Source organism: Lampris incognitus, chromosome 19 (genome assembly GCF_029633865.1).
Source record: "Lampris incognitus isolate fLamInc1 chromosome 19, fLamInc1.hap2, whole genome shotgun sequence".
Lineage (NCBI taxonomy): Eukaryota > Metazoa > Chordata > Actinopteri > Lampriformes > Lampridae > Lampris > Lampris incognitus.
This window is the reverse complement of record NC_079229.1, coordinates 8,751,311-8,777,445: the sequence shown is the minus strand read 5'-3', so window position 1 is coordinate 8,777,445 and position 26,135 is coordinate 8,751,311. Positions and strand designations below refer to the sequence as shown.

Below are 26,135 nucleotides of genomic sequence, written 5' to 3'. Positions count from 1 at the left end.
GGCGGAGCAAAATAAATGATTAAATAAACAAACAAATCATGTCGCTCATTACTGTTAACTAATAAATGGCGACTGTAGAACTGTGGTATAAAAGCAATATCCCACGAGAGGCAGTGCTGTTCCGCTGACTATCAGCACTCCTTCTCGTGTGATATTGCTTGAATAACAAGGAAACACAGTCCAAATGTTATAGTCCATCGAAGGTAGACCTGAGTTGTTCATGTTTTCAAAGCAGTTAAAATTGACAAGTTTTTCATGATTTCGTTTTCAAGCACCCCAAGCCTGGCCGAGCACACTGTATTGTAACTTCAGACCCCCCCCCCCCCATCCCCTTTTCATCCAAAAGTAAAACCGGATTAACAACCCAGACTGCCAAAATGTCTTTCAGCCTGTTTGCATGTCACGTGGTTTCACCAACGAGGAAGTCTTATGAACATTGTGTTGGCATAGCATCCCACACATCCTCCTACACGCCCTCATTCAGTCTTAGGCTGTTGAGTTCTCTTTGGTTGAGCTTATTGTGGTTTAGTTTAGTGGGTTATGTTAAAAGTTGCCATATTTAAGGGTGTCCGGGTAGTGTGGCGGTCTATTCTGTTGCCTACCAACGCGGGGTTCGCCGGTTCGAATCCCCGTGTTACCTCCGGCTTGGTCGGGCGTCCCTGCAAACACAATTGGCCGTGTCTGCGGGTGGGAAGCCGGATGTGGGTATGTGTCCTGGTCGCTGCACTAGCGCCTCCTCTGGTCGGGTGGGGCGCCTGTTCAGGGGGGAGGAGGAACTGGGGGGATAGCGTGGCTACGTCCCTCTGGTGAAACTCCTCACTATCAGCTGAAAAGAAGCGGCTGGCGACTCCACATGTATGGGAGGAGGCATGTGGTAGTCTGCAGCCCTCCCCGGATCAGCAGAGGGGGTGGAACAGTGACCGGGACGGCTTGGAAGAGTGGGGTAATTGGCCAGGTGCAATTGGGGAGAGAAAAAATGTTTTAAAAAAAAAGAAGATAAAGAAGTAGGAGACTGTTACAGGAAGGACCGCTGTGAGGGGCAAGAGGTTTCAGTCTCCATCTCTACATCTGTCATGAGCCTTTGTGCAGTTCTCTGCCCAAATACGTCACAGAGACAAACACCGCAGACCAGGTCTTAGTAACTGGACTGACGTTTCCCTGTATGGTTTTATTCTTCTGTATAAGGAAAATAACTGGAACAACAAAATAAAATCAGTGGCAGTATAGTCCTGGCATGAGCTGCTGATGCACATCATCTACTGAGAAAATGAGTTTGCTCAGCTGAGTCAGCACATTCCAGGTGGGCGCTATCGGGGTTGTAAATGTGCTATGAGAGCATGGAAGCATCTGAAGTTCCCTACGTGCTTCCATGAGAGGACTGTAGGGTAGATCTTAGTGTGGAGATGAGTACATACCCTCTCGTCCTGTGAAAAAAGGTGCGTTGTCACTCGCGCCCATTTTACAAAACTCTTGTTCCCTTGTGCTGGAGTCGTCTGCCTGCTGTGCTGTTGGTCAAATTTGACCCATTTGCGAGGGAGCGGTGGTTTTTGACAGGTCGCCACAGCCCACCCTGGTGTTAGTAACTGACTCTGTATGTGCAAGTGTGGAAGAAGAAAAAAACCCCACAAACTTCATTTCAGTTTGTCTTTAACAACAAATCACTCCTAACCTAACCAACTTAATCCATCCTAACCACGTTTAGATAAAATATGCTGGGTTCAGCCAGAACACACAGGTACATCCCAGCACTACACAAATCATTAATAAGTCTCAACACCTGTTGTAGTCCAGAGAGAAAAACACACACGCATCTAAAAATACACATTGTTAAACAGCAAAAGTATAACACGGCAAGCTTTCACGAGAGGCAGTTGGATATGACCCTGTGTGTGTGTGTGTATATTGTGTGTGTGTGTGCGCACGCAGCTGCGAGTGTACATTTATTTGAGGTGTTTGTGTATCTTGAAGTGTGCTCTTGTACACGTGTGCATCTTGGCTGTCTTAAGTGCACGTCTGAGTGGGTGTTTGTGTGTCTGTGTACCTGTACATGTGATCACACATCAGTTGTGCGCTGGTTTCAAACAGGCACATGTGTCTCTATGTGCATGTATGTGTGTGTGTCTCTGTGCTTGGGCGCCTGGCTAAACCATGTGTGTGGGGGCGCTTGTACAAGCTACGAGTGTGCATGTGAGTGTGGTGCAGGTGTGTGCTCGTGCACGTGATTGTACAACAGTTGTATGTGCGTTCATGCGGGCACACATGCGACCCCGCATGCCTGAGTGTGAGAGTGCGAGTGTCCTCGTCAGGTTTGGCGTAGCATGCGCTGGCTGAATTCAGTGTAATCGTGGGGGTCTCCCTGGAAGGGAAGGGCAGGGGGGTGGTTGCAGATGCCCATGAGGAAGATGATGATGGTGCCAAAGGTCATGACGGGGGTGACCAGGAAGAGACACAGACGGTCCACGGTGCGAGCGATACCACTCCAGTTGTCCTTCTCCTACAGGGGATAGTGAAAGGGAGAGAGATGATCTGAGGTGAGAACTTCATAAGAAAAAAGGACACAAAATAGTTTTGCTTCTCTGCCCCAAATGGTCAAGATCTCATTTTGGGTGAAACTGTTGAAACTGTCCTCACTCCCTGTCCATCACCATGTTTCCATCTGCATGTGAAGTAAATGTGAAAGAGTGAGGACTCATTTTTAGCCCGTTTCTGCCTACTCACATTTAGAACAAGACAAAAAGGTGTAGGTGTGTAGAGGACAGTGATCGAGGTGCCCATGTATGAAAGATATGAAGGGGTGTAGATGCAGAGGACAGTGATGCAGGTGTCCATGTATAAAGGATATAAAGGGGTGTAGATGTGGGTTGAACTGAAGCTGGCTGAGTTTAGTTGACTAACGCCGGCATGTGGTCTTTCCACTCGCCATATTTTATTGGTCTAATGCACTGGATTCCATGTGTGTCACCTACACAATATCACACTATGGGTGTTGGGGGCTTTGATACCCCCATATGATGTACACAAATTGGGGATTGATCATCATGTGTTTTACCCCAGAAAAAATAAAAAGCATAGAGTTTCTCCTTCAAAGTCACTGTGTGATACTTTTTTTTTTTGTACAATTTAGGCCTTTTGTCAGGGCAGTGAGTTTTACTACCCGGAGGAAAACCAACATGCTTACAACTCAAGCTGTAGAAAAAAAGAACCTTTTTAAGAAATCAAATACAAATCACTTTAGTTTCAATCAGATGTCTTTATGCATGCTCAGTAATCCAGGATGTTGCTATTAAGCCACTGGCTCAAGCACAGAATGCTCTAATATGTAGTATTCTCGTTAGAGAGAAGGGGCATAAAATCAACCTTTATGCAGATGACGTATTGATATTTTTATCAAAACCACAAACCTCTATTCCCTCCCTGATCCAAGCCATTTCAACATTTGGCACTTGTTCAGGGTACAAATTTAATTTGGCAAAGTCTGAGGTCATGCCGCTGGGGTCTTTAATGTCTGTCCCAGGCCTGTCAGAGACCTTTCCTTTCCATTGGTCACTCTCTGGTTTTGTTTACTTTGGAGTGTATATAACACCCACATATGGTCAGATGTTTAAGGCCAATTTCCCTCCTCTTCTGGATGCCATAAAGGCAGATTTAGCCGCAGGGCCCCCTTACCTCTTTCCTGGCTTGGAAGGATTGCTCTCATTAAAATGAACATCCTGCCCAGATTACTCTCCCCACTGCAAATGATCCCTATTTATCTAATAAGGTTATCAACGTGCTCGAAGACTGGCTGAGTTCTTTTATCTGGAGCAAAAGGAAGCCCCGACTCCAAATGGCTAGCTCTGATGGGGGCTTAGATGTATCAAATGTGAGACTCTATCAGTTGGCAGTACATCTCCGGGTGATACCAGATTGGCTCGACATTGAATCCTCTCAGTCTAAATGTACCTTGTGGAATTTGCTGTCTGTGAATAACTTTTGAGTCTGTCAAGGACCTCTTTACTAACCCTATCACTTTAAGTGCCGTCAGAGCCTGGAGGTCCATCCGTACTATAGAGGGCCGTGCTCATTTAACATCCCCTCTTACTCCTATTCTGGATGGCCCAGATTTTCTGCCAGGCTGCCAAGACCAGGGCTTTAAAGCATGGTACAGCCAGGGGCTAACAAAGCGAGGAGATTTAGTTGATGGCCAGACTTTACTATCCTTTCAGCAGCTGCAGCAGTGATACGGCTTACAGAACGTTGACATTTTTAGATACTTGCAAATCAAACACTTCATCACTAAAGATACCACATTAACAACCATTAGTGCCACCTCACGTGTAGAAAGGACCTTGTCTCCACAAGTGTCCAAGAAACACATTAGTGTGTTTTGTAAAGCCCTAAATTCCAACTCATCTCTAACTTCCCAAGCTATTAAGCAAGCCTGGGAGAGAGACTTGGGCATCTCGATTGACGACCCAGATTGACAGGAAGTGTGGACCCATGCTATGGAAATATTGGTAACACTTTCTATGAAGCTTGCATCTATAACGCCCTATAAGCATCTATTGCATCTATAACGCCCATACTTTCCTATAATGTGTATTACAATGACTAACGGCTATGGTGGAAGACTGTGAAATAGCACTGAGGTGTCATTATGCGTCTCTATAAAACTTAAGCAAAACAAGTTGGCTATGATGCATTATGACATTTGACAGATAAACAGGCTAATGATGACATATTTATAATGCATAAATCTGTTTTAAATTGACAATGTATCATAAAGGTGGTTATGAGGTGTTGTGAGGGCGTATACATGGTTATAATGAATCTTACATTGACTTATAGCTACACTTATAGGGTGTTATAGATGATTATAGGGTTTTATAGATGCAAGCTTCATAGAAAGTGTTACCGAAATATCTATCTGTAATCGAACCAAATCTACTCAGTTTAAATTTGTACATCGTACGCATGAAACACCTGCTCTCAAAAACAAGATCGATGCTAATGTGTCGCCGCTCTGCTGTAAGTGTAGATTGGCAACTACATTCACTGTTTCTGGTCATGTGTTAAGCTACAAAGTTACTGGTCTGGTATTGTGGATGTACTGAGTGTTATTTTTGGTGTTCCAATAGAGTTAGATCCTATGTGCCTCCTTCTTGGTCTTCCAGATGGTCATGATATAAACATCAAACACAAGAGGCTATTCAATCTATTGACCTTTGTTGCTAGGAAGAATATTTTGCTCTTCTGGATTAAGGACGTTGCTCCAACAAAAAAGTCGTGGCACAGTCTTTATAATGGAGTGTATTCCCAATGAATACGTCTCATGTATGCTTCACTCCTCACTGGACGCCTTCTATAAAGTTTGGGACCCTTACTTAGAACATATTAGACCTACACTGTCCTTCCATATCACAAGGGTTTTGTAAACCGGCCTACCCTGTCCCTGTACCTTTTCATTGCAAAACCAGTTTTCCTGTAACCTTGCTATTTGTTTACATATTTATTGATTTGATGTTGCCTTTCTCTGATGTAGGAGTGGTGAGGTTCGGGAATGAAGATAATGCCCACTATTTTTTTCTAATTTTTACTTGTCTTGATGCATGCTCAAAGTAGCCATTTATGTTAAGAGTACACCTCACCATCTTACAATGCCGTGATTGCAGACATTCCCAAATCCTCTGTGAATGGTACGCGTGGCCATTGAAATGCTAGTTAATGTTAATGGCGGCACGGTGGCGCAGTGGCCTCACACCAAGAAGGTCCTGGGTTCAAACCCCGGGGTCGTCCAACCTGGGGGGGGGGTCATCCTCTGTGTGGAGTTTGCATGTTCTCCCCGTGTCTGCGGTGGGTTTTCTCCGCGTGCTCAGGTTTCCCCCATCATCAAAAAAGACATGCATGTTAGGGTTGGTACTCCTGTCTGTGCCCCTGACCGAGGCGTGGCAAGACGAACTGGAGTTGGTCCCCGGGTATTGCACAGCGGCTGCCCACTGCTCCTAGCTACACAGCTAGGATTGGTTAAATGCAGAGCATAATTTCCCTATGGGGATCAATAGCGTATATATATAAAAAAAATGTAAAAAATCATCACGCCCATATTTACACATGAAACTGGTCGTTGGTTTTGGTCGTTATGCAACTAGGATACCAGTTTATAAGGGTTTATAAGTTTATAAGAGGCGGGGATACCTGCAGTCAGTTTAGACTGAAGAGGTCACTTAGATGAGAGATGAAACGTATCTGTCAATAAACATTGTATCCAGATGAATTGATTCAACCTTCTTTGATTTATTTTTACTTCTTATTCTTACTTACTCATTTTGTCATGCCATGTCTGAGCTGTTGTGTTCTGTGTTGTATATGAAAATGTATAAAGGTATTCTTTAAAAAAAAAATCCAGGTAAGAAAATCAAAGGTTGAATCAGTTCATCTGGATACAACGTATCAGTTCATCTGGATACACCGCGTTATCCAGATGAACTGGATACAACACATTGTATCCAGATGAACTGATACATTGTATCCAGAGCAATGGATACATAGTATCCATATGAACTGATACGTTGTATCCAGATGAATTGATTCAACCTTCTTTGATTTCAATCAGATGGTTTTCGGGGTTTATAAAGGATCTCCCCGTGAGCCAGGTTACATCGCCCAAAACAGAATAAAGTCGAAAAACAATTGAGGATTACTCTCCATTAGACAAATCAGAAACTCCCCTGCTTTTTAATCAGCGTGTCACAGCGTCCACATCCAGCCAGCCAAAAACCTGTTTTTGATGATCTTTAGGAAGGGTTTTTTTCCCCCCTCTGTATTTTGGCACGTAAAGTCGGCATGTTTCACTCGCAACTTCAAAGGTAACGTGATGAACACTCGGCCCCTCTCGGTCTCGCTCACCTCGTTGTAGTCGTTCTTGTTGTGCATGTGTTTGATGATGTAGTTTGCTCCGTCAACAGCTGGCTTGATCTCAGAATACAGCTGCTCTGTTGCCTCTCCATCGACCTGGGGCTTTATCGCTGAACGCGCACACGCACGCACGCACACACACACACACACACACACAGTCTGGGTATTCATTGCTAACAGAAAGACTGCATGTGGTTTTATTTATTTAAATAACCTTTAGTCAACGGGTTAGCGCAGCGGGGAACCACCTGGGAACCACCGCAGCCAGGATGCGAACCCGAGTCCCCCGCACCACGGGCGACTGTGCTAACCAGTCGACTAAAGGGTCCGACCCGTTAGCCAACTGGCTAGTGAGTCTACTCATCCGTGATCATTACACTACCCCCCCCCTCCCCCTTCAAGCACGTCCCCGCACTTCAGCATACCAGCTCCCTCACGCCTCTGGGCACATGTGCTTCCGATGGCCTCACAGTCTCACCATCCCACTCCTGACTCCAATGTAGCGAATTCGGGGGGGAGCCCAGGAACCGCCGCAGCCGGGACGTGAACCTGGGTCTCCCGCACCACGGGCGACTATGTTAACCAGTCGACTAAAGAGTCCAACCCGTTAGCCTAGGGCTAGCGAGTCTAGTATTCCGTGGTCGTTACAATATTTATATATATGTGTGTGTGTGAGTGTGTGTGTGTGTGTGTGTGTGTGTATGTGTGTGTGTGTATATATATATATATGTGGTTATATATGTGTGTATATATATATATGTGGTTATATATATATGTGTGTATATATATATGTGTGTATATATGTGTGTGTATATATATATATATATATATGTGTGTGTGTGTGTGTGTGTGTGTGTGTGCTTTTTGTGTTGTGTTTGTACACATCAATAGCTATGTGCATGTATTCGTATGTATTCATTTGTATGTGTATATAAAAGTCAAGCATACCGGCAGCGGGTGTAACCCGGGCGGTCAGCCCGTGTCTTTCCGACTGTTTCTCGAACATCATCTCGCTGCGTGACTTGACGCTGTAGTACTCCTCCGCCTGGGCGATGTAGCCCACTGAGCTGGACCGCCGTGGCAACGCCCTGTCCCAGTGAGGCTCCGAGTCTTCAGGGCGGGACATGCGCAGGAAGTTGGGTAACCGCTCCAGGAAGAACTAGAGGAGAGAGAGCATCGGCACATACAGATCGAATCACTCTGGGCTGTCCCGGTCCACTCTCGTGGCCTTGCACGACCCGTCTGACACAATGTCTAACAAACAGAGGACATAGAAACTTCCTTAAAGCTGACGTCAGGAAAATGGGGGGGAAACGTGAAGGAGGCATTGGATGCGGACTTCACCAAATCGAGCTAATGGGGAAGTTTCAAGTTTTGTAGTGAAAACCTGTCTGTGTCTCACCTCCTTGGTCCACTCCGTCATAAGATGAGTACTAGGAGTCCTGAAGTGGAGGTTGAGGACAACTACACAGTTGAGCACCACCACTGTCACCAACACCATGATAAACATCAGATACCTAACACACACACACACACACACACACACACACACACACACACACACACACACACACACACACACACACACACACACACACACACACACACACACACACAGGGGCCAATTGGCACGTCTCCTGATCCCAAAAAGAACGAGCAAGTGTCAATCGGCAGCAATGTGTCCTGCCGGTGTCTTTGAGCCAAGCACTGAAGCCACGGGACACGGGTGCCAACTGCGACGTTGTGATTTTGAATCCCACCCACCACGTATCCCCCTCAACTTCCTTCCCTGTTATTCTGGACTACACGGTGTCAAAAGAAAGTTCAGTAAACTGAACTCCTGCGTATGAGCGTTTCTAGATAAAAGTCGCCTCAATGCCAGTGGTCCCCCCAGAAAGTTTTCATAAGGGTGGCCAAATGGGGCCACTGGAAATCTTGGGGTGGCACACCAAAACCAAAAGCCACAACTGAATTTCAGGAATTCTGTTATGCTGTTGCAGTATATTGTATAGGCTAGTTGAAAACTGTCAATATGAGAGTTAAGGAGACGCATACTGAAATACTTTGGTTTCTTATTTTTTTTTACAGTTAATGTTACTAAATACCTGATGTGCATAGATTAATACCGGTACAGTTAACATTTTGAGTTCCACAACAATTCTGTTTTAATGTGTTATGTTATGTATCTGTATATATTGTAACGTGTTAGACGATTCATTGTTACATTGTATATGTCCAAAAATGAAAATATCAGATAGAAGCATATTATGTATAATCAGAAGTATATTCTGCATATGCGCTTTGTGGCTGGGGGGGCCAGAGATAGTATCAGGGTGGCCGTGGCCACCCCTTGGGGGCGCCACTGCTCAAAGCCGGAAAATGTTCGGTTACCGGGTGCGCTCCAAAACCCAGCCGTCACGGTGCCAGTTTGTGCCGTGTGGTTTCCACTCCATTTAACCTGGGCACATTAGGCCCGCATCAGACAGAATACGTTCTGTCTAAAGGGCACATGCTGCTTATGCCCGCCTGAATTGACGGCTAGTTGTTACCAGAAAATAACATACCACGTGCACCAGAAGCGTGGCAAACAATGGAGACTGGAAATGCACATATCTTTAGCATGGTTGAGTCCAAATGAGAAACTAACAGTATTGAGACAACTTATCCTCAACAAGGAGCTTTACAACAACTCCTACCACTGTATACTATCGCTTGATCCTCGGCTGAAAGGGCTTCAACCACATACCTCTCACTGGCACTCCATTTAGGTGGGTTTCCCTGCCCTTTCTGCTACGCCATTTCTGGTGCGCCTGCAAAGCCAAATGGAGCGCACCCATTGAAACACACTATGGTAGGTGGGATGTGGATTTAGCACTGGTTTTGAGGCAGGGAGAATTAAGAGTGCCTCATCTAGGGGCGTACAGGTGGCGTGGGGGTCTAGTCCGTTGCCTATCAATATGGGGCTCGCCAGTTCCAATCCCCGTGTTTCCGCCGGCTTGGTTGGACGTCCCTACTGAAACGATTGGCTGTGTCTGCGGATGGGAAGCCGGATGTGGGTATGTGTCCGGGTCGCTGCACTAGTGCGTCCTCTGGTCGGTTGGGGCGCCTGTTCGGGGGGGGGGGGAATAGCGTGATCCTCCCACGCGCTAGGTACCCCAGGTGAAACTCCTCACTGTCGGGTGAAAAGAAGCGGCTGGCAACTCCACATGTATCAGAGGAGGCATGTGGTAGTCTGCAGCCCTCCCCGGATCGGCAGAGGGGGTAGAGCAGTGACTGGGACGGCTCAGAAGAGTGGGGTAATGGGCCAGATACAGTTGGGGAGAAAAGGGGGGGGGGATTCCAAACAATCTGGACAATGAGGAACACCTGTGTAAAATTAAAGCTACAGTTCTGAATTTTTACAGATAAAAAAGGTCCTTTTTGCAAATTTACCATTGTTGGCACATTTAAAACAGGAGCTAATCCATGAATATCCACATGATCCACTCCACATGATGACACCAAAAATGCCAGGCGAGGCCGCCGCCAGACTGCCCTCGGTGTTATCAGAACTGCCGGTCTGCGTGGGTTAGCAGTTAGCATAGCCTGCCCTGCTTCCGCATCCTGTCAGACCGCCCTCAGTGCGTCCTCCTCCGGTGCAGCTCCAGGCAGGGCTGTGGTCCATGGGCCCACCAGGCACAGCAGACCAGGCTCCCCCAGCCGATCTAATACCAGCTGTCCTAGCCAGACACCCTTGACACACCTCCCCACACTCCACACGATGACATCAAAAACGCCAGGCGAGGCCGCCGCCAGTTATCAGAACTGCCAGTCTGCATGGGTTAGCAGTTAGCATAGCCTGCCCCGCTTCCGTATCCTGTCAGACCGCCCTCGGTGTTACCTCCTTGTTGCTTATGTCAATGAGGACTTTCCCAGGAAAAACGACAGGGGGCACAACATTTTACATCTTCACCGTAGCGGCCAAATACCGAAGAATGAGGCAGGTCGCGTCAAGTGTGAATAGAATCAAAGTGTGTTGTGTCTAACAAGCAGATATGGCTGACCAGACAGATGCTACAGCATCAACGGCTAAAACCCCGGCGCCGTAGAGATTTAAAGGGCTACAACACCACTGCAACGGCTGGTATTACCGTGGCGGTCGGTGAGCCCAACAAAAACAATGGTCACCAGGATCGTAAGTTGAATTCCTCTGACTATATCGATGTATGTTTAAGTTGAAAGGAGGAGGCCGTGGGAGATGCTGAGCATGCTGGACGGTGTGTATGTTCCACCATAAAACTGATCAAGACCCTTTTGGTTTATTTAGTTTGGATGGATTGAAGCATTGTTTTAACTAATGAGTCCAGATCAGTGTTCTCAGTGTGAGAACACTGTCACGACTAGCAGATGATGGAACGAAGTCTGGATGTGTGTGTGTGTGTGTGTGTGTGTGTGTGTGTCCTACTTGACGAAGAGCGGTATGGACATCGACGTTTCTGGCAGTCTTTGAGAAATCAGCAGCAGGAAGACAGACTGAGCCAGAAGCACTGAGATAGACAGGGTCATCTTCTCCCCACCTACACACACACACACACACACACACACACACACACACACACACACACACACACACACACACATCCAGACAGATACATACACGCAAACACATTTGGCTGCTTGCTTGATAAAAGGAATTAAAGATAACTTGTCACAGTTTTTGACTTGGACTTGACTTTAGCACTGCCAAGATTCGGGGGTTCCTCTCCTGCTCTGTCTTCACATATCGAAAATCCCTTTCACCTGTTCACCTGGAAGGCTTTCCGGATAAACACGTTTAAAAGTGGTAAGAGGTGCAGTTAAGTTTGTACTGACTGTCAGCGGGCAGGTAGTACACCAGCGAGGCCAGGAAGGAGATGAGCACACAGGGGATGATGATGTTGACGATGTAAAACAGAGGCTTGCGCTTGATGATGAGGTAGAAGGTTATGTCCTGGTGCTTGTTGCTCTCCGGGAGAATGTGCTTGTGGATGTTTCGCTTGGCCGGCCTGTGGTTGATCTCCCACTCGCCGTTCTCTACAGAAAGATGAAGAATGATGAGACGGAGAGGATGAGAGGACGGAGAGAGAGGTTCCCACATAGCATCTGGATGTGGGCCACTTAAGGCAGTGATGCGGCACTGATGGCCTTCTTCTGGCCCTGACAAAATGGATGTGAGCCTGAAGTGGCCCACATGTATAACAGCAAATATGGCCCAAATGTGTCAAATCAAATGTGGACGTTTTTTGGCAAAGACACGGCGCTCTCGGCAACAGGTGATCTGGATGTGACCCTGAAGTGGCCCGTGTGGTAAATGGTGAATATGGCCCAAATATCACAAAACAAATATGGGCCACCTTTGGCAAATATGTGGCACATGCGGCATTGCTATGGCTTGGTTCTGGCCCAGATCTGGCAAACAGGAGCAGACTGACCAAGTGCCATCATTCCACGTGGTATATGGGCCAGATGAAAGTGTCAGGTGTGGGACGGGTCTGGGTCACAGCACTTTTGCTATCTGGGTTAGGACACATTGTGGCCAGCAGTTATGTGTGTGTGTGTGTGTGTGTGTGTGTGTGTGTGTGTGTGAGAGAGAGAGAGAGAGAGAGAGAGAGAGAGAGAGAGAGAGAGAGAGAGAGAGAGAGAGAGAGAGAGAGAGAGAGAGAGAGAGAGAGAGAGAGAGAGAGAGAGAGAGAGAGAGAGAGAGAGAGAGAGAGAGAGAGAGAGAGAGAGAGAGAGAGAGAGAGAGAGAGAGAGAGAGAGAGAGAGAGAGAGAGAGAGAGAGAGAGAGAGAGAGAGAAAGCCGGGACCATCTACCTGTCCAGCTAGCGGGGTCAATGATGATCCACTCCACTGTCCATGCATGTGTCTCATTTGCGTCCTCCTTTAGGAGCATAGTGATTTCTTTGGCATTGTAGGTCAAAGAGCTGCAAAAAGAAAAAAGAAAAAAAAGAAGTCAAACTCACTTCTTCTCAGGTTGTCGGAGTTATCACGGAGAGGGGGTGATCAGGTGTACTGTTGAGTTCCTGTATCAGGGAACAGAATGGGGAATTACTTCCAGCCAAAAACTGGTCAGGTCAACTTAAGCAGGCTGTTGGAAAAGATCAAGAGACCAAAACATTCAAGGCCGTGATGTGTTCAGTTGATATCATATTTTTAGGGGGGGGGGGGTCCCTCTTTTTCTCCCCAGTGGCATCCGGCCAATCACCCCACTCTCCCGAGCTGTCTCCGGTCGCTGCTCCACCCCCTCTGTTGATCCGGGGAGGGCTGCAGACTACCACATGCCTCCGCCGATACATGTGAGTCACCAGCCGCTTCTTTTCACCTGACAGTGAGGAGTTTCACCAGGGGGACGTAGCGCATGGGAGGATCACGCTATTCCCCTCAGTCCCCCCCCCCCCGCCCCCGAACAAGCGCCCTGACCGACCAGAGGAGGCGCTAGTGCAGTGACCAGGACACATAGTACCTACATCTGGCTTCCCATCCGCAGACACGGCCAACTGTGTCTGTAGAGACACCCGACCAAACTGGAGTCATTTTAGGATTTAACACCAGTCAAATACTGGTAAATTCAGTCTGTGCTACCCACCAGTTAGCACTTTGAGGTTTCTATGAAATGTAAAGTGCATTTAAAAATAAAATTTATTATTATTATTATTATTAATTATTAGTTTGGCACGTGATCAACCGTCATCTGGAGGCTCAAACTTCACAAAATCTCGTGGGCTGGTAAAAATGGCACATGCAGCTGTCGACTTTGGTATTCAGATGCTGTTTGTGTGCAGGACCATTTCAGTGTGCACCTCATTCAGTGTGTACAAGTAGTTCCAGTCCAACAATGGCGCAGTACTACTTTATTAAAGGGGATTTCATAATTACAAAAATGTCCTGATTACTTCCACAAGCCTCCTCTCGGTGACCGTTATCCTCACAGGTATCTAACGGGTGAGGTCGCTACTTATTTTATGGATAAATAGGTTTGTTTGATAGCTAGCTAACTAGATTGCTGTATACTGTAAATGGATAGGTAGCCAGGCAGTCAGCAAGCGAGTGAGCAGGCAGTCAAGCAGAAAGACAAGACATACACAAAAGCAAATGAACAAACAGATAGATGGACGGATAAAGAGATGGGTAGAGAGACAGGCATTGCTGAAGTGCTTATCGCCGAGAGAAGAGCGTGGAAGTTATTATTCTACAAACATGGCAGACCACTAAGACACTGCAGGAGAGAGCAGTCTAGTTCAGGTTCCCCCTCCTGTCTTACGTGAATTTGAGGGTGCAGTTCTGCCAGTCGAAGGGGAAGTAGTTGACGTTGATTGAACAAGAGGAGCGGAAGATGGCAGGAGGAAGCCAGTACACCAGCCCATCTGGGTCAACCAGGACATTGCTGTAGTAAGCCACCTGGAACTGGGCGTCATTACTGAGGGAGAAACAGGATACGCACACACAAAATATGAGAAGGACCCGGCCCGGCGGCAGCCCACAGAACAAGGCGGGGCTACACATAAGAGGCGGGGCAACAACCCTAATCCTAACATGTAGCCCCGCCCCATGTGTAGCCTCGCCCCATACTGCAGGCCGCAGCTGGGTGTACTTGCAAATTTTGAAATTAAGGTGTAGTACCAACTGAGCCAGGTAGGGGGCGAGTCTAGGTTTGGATACAGTGGAAAATTTAGCTTTCACTAATAGTTAAGGAAAAACAAGTTTTTCCAATCATTATTTAAGGAAATCATACACTTCATACTAAGGCAGACTGATGAAAATTAAGCTTAGGTATACATAAATGTACCTCAAAATTAATAAAGAGCTGTTTTATGTTAACAAATCATTTGCAGGCATGTTTCCTAATTAATTGAAAAGTAACTTGGAAAATGTTCAAAAAGGTGAGGTTTCCCAAACTTTTGACGGGCAGTGTACGTACCAACAAATGTCACGTTTGATAGTGTGTAACGCTTGTGTATTACAGACGATAGCTGATCCACGAGTATCCAAGTCGTGAACCCTTCTGTAGTTGCCCATTTTAATGGTTCCTTTGAAGGGTAGGGTTTTATCAGGAAAAACGACACGGCGCCTGGCTTTTTGTCTTCACACTGGAGAAGAAGGCCGGCAGTGCCACGTTTGAATGAAGAAGTTGTTGGTGCTAACAAAGCGATGTTGAAAAGCCAAGCTCTTGGATGACCTCTACCAACAGAACCTACAGCAGCCGCAGCTCTCAAGGTCACACAGCCAGCCCACGGGCCCGCTCGGGCTTTTTTTTTTCTGCCACAAAACCTGGAAATCTCACCCCATCTGTTTGTTTTTTTGTTTTTCTACGGCCTAACTAGAGTCTGGGTCTAGAGCTGGGTCCATATACTATGTCATCAAAAGCTAAAACTCAGGTTCAAGTATGTATTTTTTTTGTCCTGAGTTGGGAAAAGTGCAGACACAACAGCTCTGACGAGTCCGTTTCATTTCAGGCAGATTTCTTGGATTTACTACTACCTATCACCAGAGGTGTCAGTATATTAAACTACTACCTATCACCAGAGGTGTCAGTATATTAAACTACTACCTATCACCAGAGGTGTCAGTATATTAAACTACTAAATATCACCAGAGGTGTCAGTATATTAAACTACTACCTATCACCAGAGGTGTCAGTATATTAAACTACTACCTATCACCAGAGGTGTCAGTATATTAAACTACTACCTATCACCAGAGGTGTCAGTATATTAAACTACTACCTATCACCAGAGGTGTCAGTATATTAAACTACCAGCTACCACCAGAGGTGTCAGTATATTAACCTACTACCTACCACCAGAGGTGTCAGTATATTAAACTACTACCTATCACCAGAGGTGTCAGTATATTAAACTACCAGCTACCACCAGAGGTGTCAGTATATTAAACTACTACCCATCACCAGAGGTGTCAGTATATTAAACTACTACCTATCACCAGAGGTGTCAGTATATTAAACTACTACCTATCACCAGAGGTGTCAGTATATTAAACTACTACCTATCACCAGAGGTGTCAGTATATTAAACTACTACCTATCACCAGAGGTGTCAGTATATTAAACTACTACCCATCACCAGAGGTGTCAGTATATTAAACTACTACCCATCACCAGAGGTGTCAGTATATTAAACTACCAGCTACCACCAGAGGTGTCAGTATATTAAACTACTACCTATCACCAGAGGTGTCAGTATATTAAACTACTACCTATCACCAGAGGTGTCAGTATATTAAACTACTACCCATCACCAGAGGTGTCAGTATATTAAACTACTACCCAACACCAGAGGTGTCAGTATATTAAACTACTACCCATCACCAGAGGTGTCAGTATATTAAACTACTACCTATCACCAGAGGTGTCAGTATATTAAACTACCAGCTACCACCAGAGGTGTCAGTATATTAACCTACTACCTACCACCAGAGGTGTCAGTATATTAAACTACTACCTATCACCAGAGGTGTCAGTATATTAAACTACCAGCTACCACCAGAGGTGTCCGTATATTAAACTACTACCCATCACCAGAGGTGTCAGTATATTAAACTACTACCTATCACCAGAGGTGTCAGTATATTAAACTACCAGCTACCACCAGAGGTGTCAGTATATTAAACTACTACCCATCACCAGAGGTGTCAGTATATTAAACTACTACCTATCACCAGAGGTGTCAGTATATTAAACTACTACCCATCACCAGAGGTGTCAGTATATTAAACTACTACCTATCACCAGAGGTGTCAGTATATTAAACTACCAGCTACCACCAGAGGTGTCAGTATATTAACCTACTACCTACCACCAGAGGTGTCAGTATATCAAACTACTACCTATCACCAGAGGTGTCAGTATATTAAACTACCAGCTACCACCAGAGGTGTCCGTATATTAAACTACTACCCATCACCAGAGGTGTCAGTATATTAAACTACTACCTATCACCAGAGGTGTCAGTATATTAAACTACTACCTATCACCAGAGGTGTCAGTATATTAAACTACCAGCTACCACCAGAGGTGTCAGTATATTAAACTACTACCCATCACCAGAGGTGTCAGTATATTAAACTACTACCCATCACCAGAGGTGTCAGTATATTAAACTACTACCTATCACCAGAGGTGTCAGTATATTAAACAACTACCTATCCCCAGAGGTGTCAGTATATTAAACTACTACCTATCAACCAGAGGTGTCAGTATATTAAACCAACAGCAAGGATCTCCTGGGGCCGTACTCATCAAGTACTTTATCTTACCACTGACAGTACTCCGAAATTAGATTTGAAGTTCCTCGCTAAAAGTTCCTTCTTAAAACCAATTCAAGGAGCTGCTGAGACCAACTTTTACGAAGGACCTGGTGAAGTCTTAAGCTAAGAGGAGAGGGCTGACCCCGCCACCATGAACCCGCTCATTTACTATGCCCACAGTGATTGGTTGACAGGGGATCGATCCATCCATCCATCCATCCATCCATCCATCTATTATCCCAACCGCTTATCCTGCTCTCAGGGTTGCAGTATGCTGGGGCCTATTCCAGCAGTCACTGGGCGGCAGGCGGGGAGACACCCTGGACAGGCCATCACAGGGCCAACACACACACATTTACACCTAGGGACACCTAGGGCCGACATACACACACACATCCACACAGGGACAATTTAGTACAGCCTATTCACCTGACCTACATGTCTTTGGACTGTGGGAGGAAACCGGAGCACCCGGAGGAAACCCACGCAGACACGGGGAGAACATGCAAACTCCACACAGAGGACGACCCGAGACGACCCCCAAGGTTGAGCTACCCCAGGGCTCAAACCCAGGACCTTCTTGCTGTGAGGCGACCACGCTAACCACTGCCCTACCGTGCCACCTACAATTTATGTTTCTCAATAGATTATCCAACCTTGCAATACAGAGTTTTTCCAAAATCTTAGAGAACTGGGGAAGTGAGGACACACCTGTAATTGGTAAATAGGACAATGAAAACAAGAAAAATAGAGTGTGCTCACTTGCTTAAACGCTCAAATTTGATTTATTCTATCGACGTTTCAAGCACAACAGCTTTGTCAACACGTGAACAAGATACAGCAGACTAACGAGTCATGTTGCCACCGCCGAACTGATTACTTTTAAAGAAAATCTAAGTGCCACTGATTACATAAATGATATCAAAAATAAAATACTTGATCAAGTAGGCTTCATTTGCGGATAATTAATGCAGCTTCTCAAATGTCTGGAACCCCCCCCCAAGACCTCTAAGATAATTATCGGACAGGCTATTGATTTATAATGTCGAATGGCCCTGGCTGACAGGAACATGCCGGACACATCAGCGCACCAACAAACGGAAACCAAACCCAGATAGCAAAGAATCTTTGGCCCAAATATGGCCCACATGGCAGTTATCTTACAGCCCACATTTGGCCTCGAATGACGACGTTGACTCAGGCTGAGAGTGGCTGCCTCAACTCAGCCACACACGGGCCACATTTGGGCCACATCTGGCCCACATCGTATGTGCTGTAACCCAAGCCAAGCCCGGTTCATTACATTTGGGCCATGTCTGGCCCACAAAACACTTGCCGTGACCCAAGTCAGGCCCGTCTTATGACATTTGGGCCACATCTGGCCCACACAACAGTTGCCCCGTGCCCTAAGTACCAAAAGTGCCCCAGATTAGGCCCAAACGTGTCAGCTATTTGGGAATGGGCCACAAGGCCAGCTTTTACTTCCTGCACACCTTATCCATGAAAGAAAAGAAGTCATTAAATGGGGAGGTGGGCTCAGCCCCTTCTGAGACCGTTGTGATTTGGTTTTGGGAGTCGTCTCACACACTCCTGACATTTTGCTGGTCTAGGAGCTAGCTTTACATCTAAAATACTTCATGAATCCCTCTTGGCCAGACAATTTAGGAGTCTTAAAATGAGTGACACATCCATTATTTTTCGGGTTTTCTCCTAAATGGGCCAGGTGGGATCGGCCCCAGGACTGTAACCTTACATTTTAGCACAGGGAGTATGCAGATTTACCCAACCAGGGCATTTACGCTGTCTTTTCTTTTTTTAAAATGTTTTATGCTACTTCATTTGGTTTTATTTCAGAACACAAAAGCGAGTGCAGACGTTTGCTTGGTGTTGAGGGTACGTGGGGAATCTGCGGCCGAAGGAACAGCGACAGGATTTAATCTCACTTGTTTTCCAGAACAATCTCCGGCAGCCACACCATGCTTGGAGGGAGGCGCAGCATCGAGATGTTATCGAATTCCTCCATGTCCCATGCCAGCCTGTAGTCGGTCCAAGTCTAAACACACACACACACACACACACACTTGTCTATATATACTTGTGGGGAATTTTCAAAATCCTTTTTCCACAGCCCCGAAGCTTAACTTCAACCCAAACCCTAACCTTCTCCACAACTTTAACCCTAAGATGACCCAAAACCACTTCAGGTTCTAACCTAAGATCAACCCTGAGCCCAGCGTTAACACCAGACCTAAGCCTAACCATAACCCCAATTACATCCTTAGTCCTGAACCTAAACCCTAGCCCGGAAATAACCCTTTTCCTCATGGGGACATTTTTTGGGTCCCAACGAGGTGGTCCGGACTTTTACCATGCTCATGGGAACATTTGGCCCCCATGAGTGTGGAGAAACAAAAACACGACACAAAGCCACACATGCAGATGGGAGCAATATGTGCAGCAGTGTGGTGCCGTAGGGGGAATATTGCTGTGGGAATATTGCTGTGGGAACATTGCTGTGGGAATATTGCTGTGCAGAAAGAAAAAAATATTCTCATTTTACTCACATGATCGATCCATACGTTTGTCAGCAGCGTCTCGTCCACCTCTTTCTGCAGGTGGGAGAAAGGAAAATTTGTATTTATGTGTGTAGTGATCAGTTTTAGGTTCAACACACACACACACACACACACACACACACACACACCCAACAGTGCTATATGCATGGGACGTCACACATGTTCACACGGAGGTCCCCAAATGCAGTTTTGGGAATGTAGGTTCTGTTCGCAGCTGGCGTTAAACCGTCTCTTAAATCTGAACTGGGTCTGGATTTGACTAAACTGGATTTTATTCACCATGAAGATTCGTATAAAAAGTGTCCTCTGAAGTCCTGACCACTACGACTGAGCTGAGAAACCGTTAGTGAGGAGTGAGCGTCTCAACCCACTGAGGTAACCAGGGGTGTCGATTTCATATTGAAATCCTCCTCCCCCCTCCACCCACCCCCCGACCGGAAATACAGATGCTGAAGGATGCTGAATATGGAGCTGCCAGGGAAGAGGAAAACAGGAAGGCCAGAGAGGAGGTTTATGGATGTGGTGAGGGAGGACATGCGGGTGGCTGGTGTGACAGAGGAAGATGCAGAGGACAGGAAGAGATGGAAACGGATGATCCGCTGTGGCGCCCCCTAGCGGCAGCGGCAGGAAATAGTAGCAGTAGTAGCAGTAGTAGTAGTAGACTGCACTGGAGGACGCTAGGTGTTTTTGTTTGTTTGTTTGTTTGTTTGTTTGTTTGTTTGTTTGTTTGTTTTTTCTGGGACAGAGCGATGAACTTCGCGAAGGAAGTGATGCGACCAACACACGTCATGAATAGTGACATGATCGCGCGCAAATTACAAAGCGGTCATTTTGACTGCTCATGGTCGTTTTAGGAAGATTTTACCATAACTTTTTTTGTGTGCGATTGATCCGAAACTCATTTTAAATGCAAATATATGCCACTTTAGGAGAATTCGGGGAGCGGCAGGTCTGCATCTTTTCTTTTTTTTCAGTTATTAAAACTTTGAAAATCCAAAACGGTCACAGCCGCAAGCAGCCGCTAACAGAGGCCAAGCAGTTTTGGAAAAGCGCCACCTACCGGCAGATTGTGACAACGTGTCGTGGGCTTGTGTCTGGCGGGTACCTGCGCAGGACTTGGTGTGACCCAAGGGTTCAGGACGAGCCTAAATGTTGATTCGGGCTAAACGTTTATTGAGCTAGATGCCAAAACGTAACAAACACACCGTTTAAGCCCACCCACCGTTTGATTTGATTGGGTTAACTGTCGAATTTGGGCGGGGTTAAACAGCGAGTCACTGGTTGGCGCTTGGATTTGGGCGGAGCTGAACAGGGTTGGGGTGAGGAGTGGGTTGGTAGGTGGGTGGGATTAAATGTTTGACGTTAAACTCCGCCCCGTTCTGAAAAAACAAAACAAAAACAAACAAAACGTAAGCGTAGTGGCTTGTAACAGTGCCACCTACTGGTCAATGGTTTTGTTGCGACGGTAAGGTTTGGTCAATAGGTTTGTAAGCTACTGACTAAGTGTGGTGTCCCGGGCCTGACGGTTTCTGAGATTCAGACACTTCCGGGCAGAAAAAGGTGGCATAATAATAACAACCGGAACAAACACAAGAGGAACCCTGATAACAAATATCATAAATCACTTACTAGCAACCCTTACTCCTCCTCCGTCTACAAATACAGCATGCAAGTGACCGGGAGTCAAGTGCCCGAGCAAGGAGTGTGTGTGTGTGTGTGTGTGTGTGTGTGTGTGTGTGTGTGTGTGTGTGTGTGTGTGTGTGTGTGTGTGTGTCTCAATTTGAGAAGCAGGCAGCAGAGCGAGCGCGCCGACAAGACGAGCACAGCAACTGAAAGTCTGGGTGTTTCTGCAGAGCAGCCTGAACACTCCATGTGGACCTGCTGCCAGAAGACATTCAGCAAAGGCTGAGGGACACATTACATGTAATTAAAAAACACCTTCATGTATACGACATAACTACCAAACAAATGGACCGGCTCAGGAAGAGGAGGAAGGTAGATCTGGTTTTATCCCCAGATAGCATCCGGATGTGGGCCACTTGAGGCAGGGATGCGGCACTGATGGCCTTCTTCGGGCCCTGACAAAATGGATGTGAGCCTGAAGTGGCCCACATGTATAACAGCAAATATGGCCCAAATGTGCCCAACTCAAATGTGGGCCTTTCTTGGCAAAGACACGGTGCTCTGGGCAACAGGTGATCTGGATGTGAGCCTGAAGTGGCCCGTGTGGTAAATGGTGAATATGGCCCAAATATCACAACACAAATATGGGCCACCTTTGACAAATATGTGGCACATGCAGCATTGCTATGGCTTGGCTCTGGCCCAGATCTGGCAAACAGGGCCGGGCTGCCCAAGTGCCATCATCCCACGCGGTATGTGGGCCGGATGAAAGTGTCGGGTCTGGGACGGGTGTGGGCCACAGTAACTTGTCTATTGGGTCAGGTAGGATATCCTCACTGGCCTATTGAGTCAGTTTGGCTTTCCAATCAACTACATGACTAGTGCTGTCTCTGCGTTCTCTTGTCACATGTAGCGCAGGTCATTCATACGACCCAAACACATTAATACCCCCCCACACACACACACACACACACACAATGACTTCCTGTCTCAATCCTAATTGACCTGAATTAGTTCTGTGATGACCATGGCATCAAAACACGACCGCCGCCAGTAAGTTGTACTCATAAAGAGTGTGGGCTACATGACAGAGCTTCTCTGTCGGTGCGGCCCGTCAGACACACGCCGTACCAGGGAGATGAGATTGGAGAGCGTGAGGGACAGGTACACCTTCACCGGTTCCTTCTGGTTCTTGACGGGACGGAGCTCCTTGTTGTAGCCTCGCTCCTTAATCAAGTGGTTAATCAAACGCTCCTCCTCATTTCTGCCCAGGCACTCTGTAAAACACACACACACACACACACACACACACACACACACACACACACACACACACACACACACACACACACACACACACACACACACACACACAAAGTATGCATGCCAGAAGTCACACACACACACACACACACACACACACACACACACACACACACACACACATACACACACACATAAAAGTAGGATGCAGAAAGACACACACACAAAGTATGCATGTAGGAAGTCGCGCGCACACACACACACACACACACACACACACACACACGCACACAAACACACACACAAGAGAGAGCATGCAAACAAGTAAAAGGCACACAAAATCAGTGGGTTTTTAGATGATGACAACATGCTGAGAATCATGGCTGCTGTCCTGTGTACAAAGATTACACTGTTGTAATGAATTCACTGTCAACACAAGAGAAACCTTCTTCCCCGCCCTGCTATTTCCATACAGCGACACACTCTTGAGTTTTGATGGGGGGCGGGGGGGCGGTAGTGTATATACATGGAGTAACGGCTCGATATTGACATGTTTAAAGTCGATGAAATGGAGCACGTCATCTAACACGTCACATTACACGATCGTTTTTCATTTCAGCAAGAAAACTCTCTCCAAGGCTACATAGTTTCATCTAGAAAACTCTCTCAAAGCAACATAGTTTCATCTAGAAAACTCTCCAAGGCAACATAGTTCCATCTAGAAAACTATCTCCAAGGCAACATAGTTTCATCTAGAAAACTCTCTCAAAGCAACATAGTTTCATCTAGAAAACTCTATCAAGGCAACATAGTTTCATCTAGAAAACTCTCTCAAAGCAACATAGTTTCATCTAGAAAACTATCTCAAGGCAACATAGTTTCATCTAGAAAACTCTCTCAAAGCAACATAGTTTCATCTAGAAAACTCTATCAAGGCAACATAGTTTCATCTAGAAAACTCTCCACTGCAACATAGTTTCATCTAGAAAACTATCTCAAGGCAACAGTTTCATCTAGAAAACTCCCTCAAGGCAACATAGTTTCATCTAGAAAACTCCCTCAAGGCAACATAGTTTCATCTAGAAAACTCTCTCAAGGCAACATAGTTTCATCTAGAAAACTCTCTCCAATGCAACATAGTTTCATCTAAGTTTTCTTTTCATAGTTACTGGAAACCCTGATGGTGACCGAGATCATTCAAATGTGTTTCAGTATGTCAGCATGGCGTGATGTAACATTACTATGTGTCACGGGCCTATCCGTGTGAAGCCTGAACAGAGAATGTACAGATCATTAAAATAATAATAACAATAACAGCTAAACAGGGCAGAGAATCCCTGATCCACAGGACGGGAACCTGGTCTTACCTGACGAAAGGAGCACCAGCAAAAACAAGGAGGCCAGTCCGAGAAGGGCTCGTGTCATGGTGGTCCGGTTCCGACAGACGCACGGCGAAGTCTCTGTCGTCTCTCCGGTCTCTGAAGCCCCGACCTCTGTGTGTGACTGGCGGCGACAGGTGCCGCGACAGTCAGTGGAGAAAATAGATGGGGCTCCGCTGCCATCCGGGTGTTTTAGGAAAGCAGCTGCACAGAATAGAATAAGACACAATAGATGAGAACGGAATAGAGACTCACTCCTTTGTCAAAGAACATAACGTATACAGCAGCCAGTCTGAAGCAGATCAACAAAATATGTTGGGAAATTATGCAAACATATTTTACTAATACATTAATATTATACATTTAACACTAAAACATACTGATATACTATATTGCTACTATACAACTACTATACCAACACTAATATACAATACACTTTACTAATGCACAACTGCTATTATATAAATGTAATTATTATTATTATTATATATTATTATTATAGCCCATTATGCAATTAAATTATACAAATACCATATAAAAACGCTATATATATATTCAAAGTTGTTTATGGATGAATAGTGACACGTGCTGCATTTGGGTGGGGGTGTGGGTGGAGAGGAAGTCCCATGTGTGGCAAGGAGTAACAGCTGCAGATAAAGCCGCCTAGAATCCGGCTGGCTCGTGACTTGGCCCGTACGGATCCGTGGCAGATCTCCGCAGGCTCCCCCACGGCCCACCCCCCTCGCTGACGTAGTAAACGCCCCTAGGCGCCAATGTGTGAATACCGGTTGCAATACTTTATCTATCCACGAGGAGGCGAGAGTTTTTGTTTCGTTTTGTAACGCACTTCGGGAACACCTGCCTCTTCATTGGTTGAACGTCTGCCTCTGATTGGTTGATGTTAGTGTGAGGTTAGTGTTAGCCAATCAGAGCTTTCATTACGCTGACGTTTGATCTATAGTGGGTTGGATTATGCCCAGTGCCGCTGGACGTTTTCATCGAGCCAGTGAGGCTGGAAGCAGCTGTTCTTCCCGTATCTGATGTGTATGAGGGAGGGGGCTCCCCACACAGAGCATACTGTTAGTGAAGCGCTTGTTAGTACCACGTGGTCATGAAAATATTATGCAGAAACTTTTTTTTTTGTGCAAAATATTGATACTGTCAGTGTTTTGCATTTGCGTTTGTTACATTATTGATCGGGTTGACGGTACAACAAGTCTTTAATAATCAAACGACAAAAAGTTGTCTAAGTTGTCTTTGTGTGTAGTGTGTCATCCTAACAGGTCTCCCGGCCCCCACATTGTCACACAGCCTTTGTAACACTACAAATCAGGTGTTATGTGTTGGATACTGTAGAACTCACACAGTCATCATCTTGATCTATAGCTGATATGTCTTGATATATCTCATTCGTCACACAACATAAGAAAGACAGTAAAAAGGAATAACCATTGGGGCCCCCAGCACGGTGGCCCCAGTGGTTAGCACTGTTGCCTCACAGCAAGAAGGTCCTGGGTTCGAACCCCAGGCCGTCCCAGGTCCCTTCTGTGTGGAGTTTGCATGTTCTCCCCGTGTCTGCGTGGGTTTCCTCCTGGTGCTCCGGTTTCCTCCCACCATCAGAAAGACACGCATGTTAGGGTTAATACTCCTGCCTGTGCCCCTGAGCAAGGCGATGGGAAGGACCGGAGTTGGTCCGCGGGTGCTGCACCGCAGCTGCCCACTGCTCCTATACAATAGGATGGGTTACATGCAGAAAATACATTTTGCTGTAACCTTACAACGGAAAAAATAAGAAGTGGCTTTCTGCTTATGTTCAGTGGAAATTCAATTTTCCCATTTGTCCTGCTCCAGTTCACCCTCTTCATGCAGCTCGGATATGACTCGAACGGTGCAAGAGCCATGAAGACTTGAGGTGCATACAGCTTGGGACGATACCCTCCCCGCGTAAAGCACTCTCTGCAAAGCTCCTCGCCCACACGCCGGCTAAGGCTCTGACTGAGACGTCTGGCGAGGGACCTGGCACTGGTGTAGTGGGGCACTGGAGCAGGCTGGTGTAGCAGACGATGATGCCGGATGGGTGGGCGGTGGGTCCTCTCCTGCCCTGCGGCACTGCCTTCAT

At 46.3% G+C, this 26,135-nt stretch overlaps 1 protein-coding gene across 1 annotated transcript; it reads right to left on the bottom strand.

The window, feature by feature from the left end:
- Window positions 1-1,630: 1,630 nt before the first annotated feature.
- chrnd (cholinergic receptor, nicotinic, delta (muscle)) lies at window positions 1,631-26,135 on the bottom strand. The gene is made up of 13 exons (XM_056299885.1): window positions 25,952-26,135; window positions 24,005-24,220; window positions 22,506-22,651; window positions 19,740-19,784; window positions 19,119-19,228; window positions 14,174-14,329; window positions 12,727-12,836; window positions 11,746-11,946; window positions 11,339-11,450; window positions 8,297-8,411; window positions 7,843-8,053; window positions 6,886-7,004; window positions 1,631-2,494 (listed from the first exon to the last, which is right to left on the bottom strand). The coding sequence occupies exons 1-13, from the start codon at window positions 26,133-26,135 to the stop codon at window positions 2,303-2,305; spliced, it is 1,917 nt and encodes a 638-aa protein (XP_056155860.1). The 3' UTR covers window positions 1,631-2,302.

Excerpts from the sequence above, each read along its gene's own strand:
- chrnd (XM_056299885.1), bottom strand. The coding sequence starts at position 26,135 with ATGAAGGCAGTGCCGCAGGGCAGGAGAGGACCCACCGCCCACCCATCC. Across the intron at positions 19,785-22,505 it reads TCTCCAATCTCATCTCCCTG|AAAGAGGTGGACGAGACGCT; the intron begins GTACGGCGTGTG and ends TCCCACCTGCAG. Across the intron at positions 11,947-12,726 it reads TGACCCCGCTAGCTGGACAG|AGAACGGCGAGTGGGAGATC; the intron begins GTAGATGGTCCC and ends ATCTTTCTGTAG.